General features: G+C 40.9%; 1 protein-coding gene across 4 annotated transcripts in view; it reads left to right on the top strand.

Annotated features, from left to right (window-relative positions):
- TTC7A (tetratricopeptide repeat domain 7A) overlaps positions 1–12,075 on the top strand; it is a 171,408-nt gene that overhangs the window by 66,808 nt on the left and 92,525 nt on the right. For all 4 annotated transcript variants that reach the window (XM_030498813.1, XM_030498811.1, XM_030498812.1 and 1 more), the window contains 2 exons: positions 5,219–5,276; positions 8,505–8,577. In XM_030498813.1, coding sequence (XP_030354673.1) covers positions 5,219–5,276; positions 8,505–8,577 — 131 coding nt within the window. The remainder of the gene's footprint in view (positions 1–5,218; positions 5,277–8,504; positions 8,578–12,075) is intronic.

Below are 12,075 nucleotides of genomic sequence, written 5' to 3'. Positions count from 1 at the left end.
TCCCAGAGACTATTTTCAGAGATAGAGGTTTTCTGTGTTAGCCCATTATGATCTATTTGTTTATCCTCTGTATGGAAAGAAAGTGGTTTTTAAAGAATGGAGTTGTAGAGGCATGTACTGTACTCTGGCTCTAAAAATACTTTGGTGCGACAAAACGTGAGTTGGAAACTCTCTTCTTCTGGAAGAGAAATCTTTGAGTTTTCACAAAATTAGTTCAGATGTTGTAATAAGTGTCTTTTTTAGTGTAAAAGAAACAGTCTTCACAGCAACTAGCTTGCATCTTTTTTCCGGATTAGCATCTGATTCATGTTGTGAAACAGTGGAATATCTGCCTTCTCATATCTCTAACCTTTAAGTCAGTAGGGCCAGTCACTCAGTTATTTGAGGGAAATTTGAAGAGTGTATTTCCATGTTTCAGGTTATATTTTAGTAAAATGGATTAAGTCCTTCAAAAGCATACTTACGGTGATCATGAATATGGGATAGCATTTTACTAGAAAATGTCAAATTTACACTAATGAGACATTTTTCATTAGCATCCTTAAAAAATAGCTTACCACAGTGGTGAAGAAAGAGTAGAACATGCTGAAAGGAAGATAGCAATTCCTCTATGTAATCCTGCCTCATACTGTCAGTCTTGTATATCATTGTGTTTATACCAGTTCATAGTGACATATACAGACACACAGTTGCGTATCTGTGTATATATATGATTTCCATAACTTTCCACTTGAGTTGACTTTCAGTGAGTCAACATTTTCAATGGCAGATAAGCATTTCAGAGACATTTGACCAATTGCTTTATAAAGTTTACAGCGATATATCAAGATGCCTTCCATCCAAGGTTAAGCTTTCTTATTTAGTACATCCTTTTAGTAAATATTTCTCTTCCTGTGTGACAAAGGCACTGAGGAGCTGTATTAAAGCATTTTCTTTGTGACCTGCAAAAAGCACTTGCTAAAAAGGGAAGTCGGAAGAGAGAACCATACTGAATGACAATTCGAAGAACTTGTGGGAGCCTTTGATAAAGAGTCACTTCACAATGATTACATTTACTCCTGGATGAAATAAGACTTCTTGAAACTTATGCTAGGTAGCAGTATGTGTGGCTTCCTTGTTCTTAATGTCTAATTACGTCTCTCTTGAAATAAGTCTCATTGAACTATCAGAAAGGTGTGTCCTCAGAGGAAGTCATTGCCACTTTTGCCTCACTCTTAGAAGTGCAAATCTTTTGTTCATACAGAATGTCCATCTGTTGCTGTCCAGCTTTTCTACAGACCTATCTCCGATGGGTCAATGTCAACAGCAGACCTTTCTCTTCCTCTTGTAGTTCCAGTTTTGACATAAGCTGTATTGTCAACTCTGCCTTCCTTAGGTCTGGTGAAAAATCCATTGAAGACAGGGGAAGGTGAGATGAATTTAACAAAGGCTAAAGAGGAATTGAGAATGCATTGTGAAATACAAGTGCACTTATTATTTAACATCACCACCTCACATCTTGTGAAATCCTTGTAGGTTTAACAGGCTCTCACTCTTTCAGAGATGGGAGAGTGTGCTGTATCTTCATTTAGAATTTTGGTATAATACTTACATTTACTATAAAGCCACAGATCAGCGACTGAATTGGAAACTTTCTATTGGTCTTCGTGGATTTTATAAATATTCAGTATACTGACAGCACTGGTTAAAAAAAATATTAGATATTGCTTATTAGTGAACAAACCCATCATTTTTACTTCTAGAGATAACAGTCAACACATGCAATCTTTAATTATAATTCTGAGTGCTAAAACTGTGCACCTTGCCTTGTTAGGTGTTTTAGCACAAACGGATGTTTATTTGAAACCCATAGATATATGCAAAAGGGTGCATACCCATTGGTGTTTTTGTTTGGATCAGAAGTGTATTTTTGAAGCCTGTCTCTCCATCATCCCCACTTATGTTGTGAGTCTCATAATGGAACAGTTTGCACAACACAAGCTGAATTCTTTCCCCAAAAACTAACGCACTACATAAATAGACCTGATTATGCTGCAGCTGCAAATTGGTGTTCAGTCCTTGGGACAGGACTAGAAGTAGACCCCTGTCTCCATGTTTGTAGGGTTGAGGTAGGGACCCTCAGCATTAAGCGTTTCACTCCATGCATTCACACTTATTGTGCTACATCTGCTTACTAACAAGGAACTTGCCCTCCTCTGTTTTCAAACATGACTTTAGGGATTTTGTATTTAGGTACCAAAATGTTGTGGAAGATCCCATTGATTTTTGATAAGGCTTAAGCTCCTTTAAAAGCCTAGAATGCTTTGGAAAATAAATCTTGGGCTCCTAAGGCAGCATTTGCAAAAGTAGTGTGTCTTACAAGAATAACTGCTGAAGTTTCAGAAACTTAAACTCCCCTGTGCTTTCTGCCTCACTGCGATCAGACTGCTTTGCAGGTTATTTTAATCCAAGTTATAAGTCATACTGCATTTGAGAACTCGTTTGGTAGAACTGCAACAGCCATGCTCACGGTGAGTAAAGTTGGGTAAAGGCTGAAGGATTCATTAGTGCTGTCAACCTCAGAAAATGGAACACAACTTTTAGAAGTTTAGCCAGACCCACCTGATTCTGTCTCCTAGATGCAAACTTTTATTTGTCTGTAGTGAGAGCTTTTCAGCAATACCAGTAGATTACAGTGATGAACAATTCCAGGGGTAGGGCATTTTTGCCGGTATCTCTGGGCAACCAGTTTCATTATCTTGCCACCCCCAGTAAGTAATTTCTTCTTTATATCTAATCTAAATCTTCCCTCTTTTAGTTTAAAACCATTACCCCTTGTCCTATCACTACAGGTCCTGGTAAAAAATCCTTCTCTCCATCTTTCTTATAAGTCCTCTTTGATTATTGAAAGGCTGCTATAAGGTCTTCCCAGAGCCTTCTCCAGGCTGAACAAGCCCAGCTCTCTCAGCCTGTCTCCATAGGAGAGGCGCTCCAGCCCTCTGAGCAGCTTTGTGGTCTCCTCTGAACTTGCTCTGACAGGTCCAAGTCCCTTTTGTGTTGCTGCCCCCAGAGCTGAATGCAGGACTGCAGGTGGGGTCTCATGAGAGTGGAGTAGAGGTGGAGAATCACCTCCCTCAACCTGCTGGCCAAGCTGCTTCTTATGCATTCCTCCCTTTTTCTATTTTATCTCCTTTAGCTCTAAAGGCCCTTTAAATAGCATGGTTAACTTACAGCATCAGTCCTCAGTTTTGTGAAACACGAATTTCAGTGTGTTTGTTCAAGTCAGACACAAATTTAGAGATGAACAACCAGATTTCCAACTTAGTTGTAGTTAAAGATGCAGTTCGTATTGTGGGAGGTGGGACTCGCATGCTGTTTCCCAGTAGTGCAGAGGCAAAGCTGACTAGCTGTAATCACTGCATTTCCATAACATATTCTGTGCTCTTTCTCACTACAAGCTGAACGTCAAACATCCTACCAAGTAGAACCTAAAAGCTATAAATTTCTAGCTTTTCCATGTGATGTTTATCTGGGGGGGGATGACACAATAAAATGCTTTTCAGTCTTCCTCATTGTAAGGCATCTCCAGAACTGCTTTGTAACTTACACAAGGAGTCTTGTAGTTTCCATGAGAAACAGAATCTGACATATTTTTCTGGATGAATGTTTATAGCTACGACAAAATCCTTCCCGTGTCTCCTCAAACAGTTTTATGTTTATATCAGGCTTGATACTTTTCATTTTTTTCTGAATTTTCCTTCTCTGTTACCTTTTTACAGTATTTGGCAGCGGACCCGAACACTCATTTTAAGGTTGTTGAGAGTGCAGTATTTCCAGCTACTTCTAATAAATGCCTCATTTTGTATTTTCCATAGCTTCAAATTTATTCTTCAAACTGCAAAATTTTTGTTCAGTTTTGACTACTTAGAGTATATTTTGTGGCATAAGCAATTTTTGATCTTTATGATGTGGAAAATCCTGAAGATTGCTGTTTCCCCCAAATGAACCTTATGTTTTCAAGAACTGTTGGAAGACGTAGGAATAAAAGAAGGCCTGATCGCTATAGCTACTTTGGCAAAATAAATTACTTCCAAAGTTTCACTCACTAGCGTGTTGCAGAATCCAAAGAACTGATTATCTTGGTACATCTTGTAGAGCACAACTCTCTCCTCTAAACTTTTAAGACTACTTGAGTTTTATCTGGGTTTGTTGCTTAATTATATACTGCTTACTTTCTGTTCTGGAGCTTATACTGACTTGATATATGAAGTCAAATATATTCATAGGTGGATATTTACTGATGGATTAACTACTTGTCAGTTCTTTGTGCTGTTGATCTGCAGCTTTCAAATTCAGGATAGGCAGAACACGAAACAACTGCTATGCAAATTCTGAAAACTAAGAACCAGAACAAGACAGCCAGTGTACTTCTAGAAAATACTGCTATCTTTCCAGAATATTTCAGATCTAAGAAAGTCATGCTTTTCTAAGCTCTTCCTTCCTTCCCTTGCTCTTCATGATGATATCTGATGACATGCTGCATAGCAAGAACTTGATTCTTCTTCTTCTTTTATGATTTTGGCTAGTAATTAATTCATACATTGAAAAGTGAGCCTAGTGGGCAGGATCCTTTAGTCAAGCAATCAGAGGCTCCAAGGAGGGCATTAGGGGCTAATGCCGCACCTGAAGTGCACCTAAAAGTAGCCTAAAAGACTGTTGTGGTCTCAAGGGAGATGGTGTGTTGTCAATGGTTTTGTCATAAAGCTGTCAATTTGGCTCTTGGTGTTCCCTGTTCAACCTGCAACACCCTCCTACATGAAGATGGTGGTGGGGACGGGCTGTATCTGAGTCAGAATATGCTGCTAGTTACTCCTTTTAAGCATATACACCAACCTGGCAGAGGGCTTGTTTTGCTCTTAGTGTATCTAATTAGTCTATGGCCCCTTCTCCTCCCAGGCCCTTTCACTGGCATATGTAAAAAGAAAAAAATGCTTTGGCGTTTCAGACAAGGGAGTTGGAAGAGTCTTTAACATAGATGAAATTGAGAATTCAGGTTAAAATACTGTTTTTGTGCTGCTCTAAAAACAAAATGGCATGTTTTCCAGCCATGAACACTCATACCACCAGATTTCCTCAGTTTTTATGCTCCCAGTATGAAATACTCTGTGCATGTATAACTATTTATTCAGCCTGAAACATTGAATTCAACTCTCAAATGGCATTGTATCTTCTCCTACAGCTACTCTGAAGGGCACTCAGGATGAATTAAACAAGAAAGCACTTCAGACTTTAGAGAGGTGAGTAGGAATCTTGCAAATACTTGCATTGTGCATTCCTTTGGATGAATTCAGGATAATTGCTGATTTTCATTTTCTTCTGTGTAAGGCTTCCTTGCCTGAAAGCTTAGAAACAGGTCAGTAGATTTCAGCAATAGTCTGTCAAACCCATTCCTGTGATGGCTAAATGCAATATTTTGTTGAATATCCAAGGTAGGAGTACCTGTTCTGCCACTAAACAGAAATAACCTTAGCCTCGCATTAGCTGCAGTGAGATACACAGTGCTGGAACATGCAGCTTCCTCACATGATGCCAGCAGGCAAATTGGAAAGCTAATTTTGTCTCCATTGCTGTGTGAAACTGGCTTAAACTCCTGTTTCCATCATGGTGGAAAGTACTTTCACCACTGTAGGTTGCTATGGCGTGACCTGACATCAGTGCACTTACCAGGGAGGGGATGATTGCTGTCCTAATGAGTGTTTACATGAGCTGTTGTATGAAAAGGGGACTTCAGAGCTAGTGGTAAAAAGCAGTCACTACTCACCTGTTCTTCACCACTCTGTTTTGTGGGGGATTCTGATTCAATGGCTTTGGCCTGAAAGTATCTGTAGTTTAAACTCTGCAACTAAGGTTACCTCAAGTAAAACTGCTTGGGTTAAAAACCTTTTTTGCCAGTTCTGTTGTGGGAGAGAGGTGAGGTGTGAGCTTCCTGATCCTGTTACGACTAAGTTACACCACCCAAAATACACGAGGTGGTGTTTGTGCAGTTGACATTGTAAATGTAGATGCCGACAGACTTCAGGCAGCAACTCAGTGGAAGGTTATATCATCTATGTTTTGGGCTGAAGTATCTAATTCTGGGTTTGGTGTGGTCATAAATACCTTACAAAAGTGAAGAAAGTTTGAGATCTCTGGTATCTCAAAGTACAGATGTAGCAGGTCAAACATGTTATTGGATCTTAGCTGTTTATCTGATGCTGAGCAAGGAGGAGTCCAGCGTGTTTGCAAAACCACTGGTTTTGCAGTGGTTGCAAGAGCATGTAGTAAGCTGAAACTACAGATGTAGTTCTGGATATGTACTCTATGGAGATCTGAAAGATAAATTTTGAAAAGCCATTTATTCAATCACTTTTTATATGAGGAGTGTACTTTAAGTCACACTAATTCCTGGACTAAAGTGTAATATTTCTGCTACTGCCCAGGTTACCAGTGCCATCTTAAATGCCTGAGCTCAGCTTCTTTCTTCTTTTATTTTTCCTTCTTTTTCACCTGTTCTTAAAGTACACGCATGATCTCTCAGGCTGTGGTTTGGCCTGTAGCCGTCGTTGTAAGTGGCCTTTTCAGCTGGAAGATCGGATCAAATATTTTTCTAATACCTTTTGAGGAAAACAAGCAGTAAAGTAATCACACTTTGTTTCCATTAAGCTCTTGTCCCACACACCCATGTGAACTTTTCCCCTTTTACCTAGTATTGGGGAGGCTACTGAAGGTTTCATAGGAGCTGGTTGCAAAAGCAATGGCTCATCCTGCTCCAACAGGTTAGGGCAAAGCTGGGTTCTACCTTGTGGAGACTTGTGTGGTTTAGGGTTTTTGCTTGGTTGGTTGATTTTGTTTGTTTTTGTGGTGTGTTTGGGGGGTTTTTTGGTGGTTTTTGTTTGTTTGTTTTGGGGTTTTTTTTGTTTGTTTGGTTTGGCTCTTTTTTTGTTGGGGTTTTTGTTGTTTCTGTTCTTCCCAAGTGGACAGAGAAATTAGTTACTTGCCTGTACTAATTGCATCTTGATATCTTTGGCATAATTTCAGAATCTGAGTGCTACCTTCATTTGCAAAGTCAAAGGACATATTCAGTCCATATTAAACTAATTCATTCTAGAGCCATTAGTTATAAAAGTCAACTCCCAACCGCGTCTTGCTCACAGGCCAAGACGGCATTTAAGAGGTGGCTGCGATTAAAATGGTGCACACACCATCTTTGTTTATTATTAGAAAAGGAACACTTTTGGCAGGGTTTTTAACCGACAGCCTTGTCAGCCTGTCGTCTATCCCTCATAAGGATGTTAATCGTGCTCGCTCTGGGCAGGGCAATGCAGGTGCAGGCTTTCCTGGTGTCCTGGAACAAAGCCCAGAAAGACATCAGGAATGTCAGTTGACTATGAGAGACCTTCCTCTTCCCTCTCTCTCTCCCATGTGAAATGACTTCCTTCTGCTGCAGAGCTCAGAATGAACTCTGTAGGTCAGCAAGGGGAATAATCCACTGGTCCCTGGGCTGGGCTGCCAGTGTGGCATGAGCCAGTGCCCCATGTTGCTCCTAGGTTAAGGTCCCCAAAACACTTATTTTCATGTTGCTTTGGTTGAGGGCTTCCTCACAAACCAGAAAGCTCAGGCTGCAGTTTCATGCTTGGTATAGTTGGAGAGGGACAGTTCTGTCCTGGTTGTCCATCCCTGTTCCCTGCCTTGCACAAGCCTTTGTCAAGGGCCTCCACATCTGGTTCTGGAGACGTTGCAGCCTTCACTAGCCAAGGCATCACTGCGGTTCACACCGTTGCCTGCTGTGGATTAGAAGGTAATTTCTAACAGGTCCAAGCTTGGGAAGTAAGGGCCTTGGTTTTGGTGCAGTCTCAGCTCCTGCCATCAAATCCTATTCCTCCCTCAGTGTCTTCCCTTCCCAAATGAGGAGTCTACTGTAAACAATTAGACTAGAAGCTGCAGGGTGGGGTACATTTTGTGTCTTTGAGCACCAGCTCACGTCATGGGCTCCTGATCTTTAGTCCTTTACATGCTCATAGTCACAAAAATAGGAGAAACAATTATTACTTTTTCAGTGTTAACCTAACCCTCTCCTATTGTCTGCAAAGTGGCAATAAAGGAATAAGTTGGACAACTATCTCCCTCACCTAAATTACTTAAAATAATGCTTTAATCTGTTTATTACGAGGTTAAGAGCTACTTTACCCATATCAGTTACCCCAGTTCCAAAACATTAAGTGGTATTTAATGAAGGAGCATGTAAGTTGTGTAACATCCTGGCAGTTGTGTTTCTCATATTTGTTCCTTTGAGCCTGGCTTAGTCAAGCCAGCATTGATCTGCTTTTTGTCTAGTTTTTTGTGTGCTCCCCTGTAACTGGACTAGTTTTCTGTAGGAGAGAACTGCGTTTTGTTCCTGTGCTTGTGTGTGACTCATGGCGAAGGAGTTTTGCAGAGTACAATCTAACAGTCACTTTTCTTTTTGTATTGCGTGGTTGTCCTTAAAGAGCACGTGAGTTGGCCCCGGAAGATCACCAAATCATCCTCTACCTGTCACTGCAGCTGGCTGTTGTCAGACAGGTATGTGCAATAATTGGCAACCACTGAGTCATGAGAGGGTGGGCGAAGGGCAGTCCAGTTGAACAAGACCCAGACTTGCTAAACAGGATCCCTTCCTTCCTTCATTGTAATCGGTAACAAGCAGTCAGACTATGTCCATATCCGATATCTTTTATTATTTTTACTATTATTTTTATTATTATTTTATTATTATTTTAAAAATAGTAATCCTATAGTACCTGGAATGACCTTCCATAGGGCATGCATTCAGCTCTTGACCCCTGAGCAGCGCTGTTCCCACTTGGAGCAACTTTGTGTGGGGCGAGCGAGGTGTGTTTAATCCTGTTCCCTGGGAATCATGCTGTGTCCTGCTGCAGGCCGCTCCAGAGGCTCTCCCATTACTGCCCGGTTCTGTATCACACAGATCGCATGCTCTCTGCGCTGGGGATTGGTTTATTCCATACTTGGGCACGTTTGGTGTTAGGCTTTGACGGGTGCTGGAGCTCTGCAGCGAGTGGGATTAGTTGGCATTTGAATGCTGCTGCAGGTGTTAACTCATAAAAATTAAGCTGATCAGAAAATACACTGCACTGCCTTTCAGGAAAAACATTTGGGCCAGGCTTTATTTTTCTATCCCTTCTTTTTGTATAATTGGGATGTGTTCTATTTCTCTGTCCCTTCTGTTTAAAAGCCAAAGTCCTTATTGGAACAGCCCCTATTTTTTAAATGCTTCTCTAGCTAGATTTGAAATTTCATCATCACAGTTTCCTTCTTTGGCAGGCTTTCTGCTTGCTGCACTTTCCTCTCCTTAGTCTACACTACAGAGTCAAACAGTTGGATACTTCTTACTTTCCTGAGCTAATTAGGGGGCTGTGTGTTCATTAGGTTAAACTCACTGTTCCAAGAGAGCACACTCTTGATAATGTCACTTTTGTAACCCTTTCATAATGAGAGCAGGGTGTTGTGAGGAAGCCTGCAATAAGAAAGGATTATTAAAATGGCTTATTTAATTTTCTCATCTGCCTACCGTCTGCTTTATGATGCAGTTTGCTTAGGGTCTTTCATTAAAAAATATCCAGCTACCCTTCTTTCTCTCACAGCTTTTGCCTCTTAGGGAGGTTGTCTGATCTGCTGCCTCTTGTGCTTCTTGCCATGAGTAAAAGCATTACAGCTTTTCAACTGCTATCCTTAAAAATAAAGTCAGGATTTTTGTGGTCATTGGTTCTTTGTTGGTTTCGCTCTTACCAGTCCACTACATTTTAACTCATTACCCTTTCTTTTTCTCCAGTTGAAGCCTGTCTTTACAGTGTTGTTTCATATGTCTCATTTCATCATTTCCCTTCCCTCCTGTTCTTTCCATTCAGTCTCTTGTCCTCAAGTTCACTTTCTCTTTTTGTCTACCTCACCTATGTATTTTCATCCTTGATGTTCTGTCAGTTACCTCTGCTACCATAGATCTAAGTGTGTTATATAGTGTCAGCATGACCCCTGCGATGCTGCTCCCGCTCTTCTCCATCTAGTGAGATATAAATCTTTAACGCATACTTGGAGAGAGAGGAGATACCTGAGACATCTTTATTTTTAGACTGCTGTAAAATATCCTGCTCTCCTTTTGCCAGTTTACTTAATGATAAACATTTGGTAATGCATTTTTAATTTCCTTAATTATTTAAAGTATCTAATATATTCCTTCTGATTAATTGAAAGATAAATGATACCTTTTTTTGATAGATTGCATTAACTATTGAATGTCAGCTAGGGCTTGCATCAGGCAATGCTACAGTACCAACAAATGTAGATTATAATATAATACCTGAATGTTAATCTCAACAAACAGGCCTTTTTGTTTCCATGGTCAAGCTCAATAAATGAAGTAACCTTACCCAGCATTGAAAAATCTAGGTATCAGCTTGCTTAGATAACAGCATTTTCATGGAACAAAGCAAGAGACGCAGCTGATCAGTAGAGTGCCAAGCAAAGTTGGAGCAATTCATCTTCCTTGGAAGACTCTAGAATATTTCCGATAGCACTTGTGTCTGTCAGCACAGGGCAAAGGAAAGTGGAAATGGAAAAGCATAAGCTTCCCTCTGACATGAGATGAGGACGTGACAAGAGAATAAATGGTTATAGAAGGTTTTCACAGAGTTGGCAATTGAAAACCACCAGCAACCAGAATGAAAGATGATGATGATGATGATGTGCTTTGTGCTTGTGTCTGTGTGTGTGGCTCTGCGTCTTAACGACCACTGGAGCCACAGGCAGGACTGCAGTGACTAAGGGAGTCTAGGTCAGCCCCACAGCACTTCAGGGTGGATTTTAAGCAAAATGCAGGTAGAATGCCCTGTGTGTAAGGAGGGTCTCACTCTGTTTCCCCCAAAGCTGTAGTGCTATGAGGCTGGGGTCAGTGTTTGCTGCAGTGGTTCTCTCCCACCTGCAGTGCCTGGCTGGCAGCCGGCCGAGGCCAGCGACAGATGAGACTTGAACCTCCCAGCTCCCGGCGGCTGGTTCGGCTGCTTCCCCTGTTTCTGTGGTAACGGCATTTGGATCAGCAAAAACAAGGTAGAATGAACGATTTAAAGCTCACTGATTTTAATGACTTGCCTTGTTTTTTAGCAGGCCGGTTTCTATGGAAATGAGTAGAGAGTCAGCACTCTTGTTAATTTTAAATGCTGCTCCTCTTCTCGCTTTGGGTGATAGTGTTGTTTTTGACCTTGAATGCCATGCAAATCAGTATTAGATACATAAAAACAACATATGGGTGTTTAGTACCATTTTAATACTTGATTTGATTTGACCTTTCTTTGCATGAAAATAGGAAGGGAAAGACAGCCAGGGGCCAGCAGCTGAGAATTAGAGGTCTCACTTATCAATTTCATCTGTGGGCTGCCAACAGACCTGCAGTTTCAAGTGGCAATATCCAAAAAACACTTACCGCCTTCCAGAGTGTCTGGATGTAAAAATAAGATAAACATCGGTTAAGATACCAGAGAAAATATTTCAGCCGTTTTCTCCACAGTTTTTATTCTGGTTTCAAGAAGGCGAGTCTGCTGTCTTGTCTTTGCCCCAGGAGGGGAGCTCTGGTTGAGCAGGTATCGAGAGGTGCTGCTTTCAGCTAGGCGTGGGTAGTTCTGGTCTGTGTTTCTCTCAGGCCAGCTAGTGCCTCCTCTGTTGAACAGCAACACACTGCTTTTCTGTCTAGGTCCTGGCCTAGATTTTTCTGTTGATCAAAACCAAGTCGAGGTAAGAATTAAGTAACAATTTAACTCACAGATATGTTCACTCCTGCTTTCCTGAAGTCCTGGTGGACTGTAGCAAGTCTGTTTTCAGTGGAAACTCTTCCTAGTCAATAAAACTTTCTCTTTTCTGTAATCTCCATGCTATAAAAAGACATGGAGGGGTTAGTTTTAATGGTTAGTTAACTATACCTCAACTGATGTGAAATTATAAGGCCTGAAAACCCTACTTATGAGATCCTGTTTCATTTACCATCCTAAATATGCAAGTGCATTCTACTGTTGG

This window comes from Strigops habroptila, chromosome 10 (genome assembly GCF_004027225.2).
Source record: "Strigops habroptila isolate Jane chromosome 10, bStrHab1.2.pri, whole genome shotgun sequence".
In the NCBI taxonomy this organism is placed as follows: domain Eukaryota; kingdom Metazoa; phylum Chordata; class Aves; order Psittaciformes; family Psittacidae; genus Strigops; species Strigops habroptila.
The sequence above is the reverse complement of the archived record's forward strand: the minus strand, read 5'-3'. Positions and strand labels throughout refer to the sequence as shown.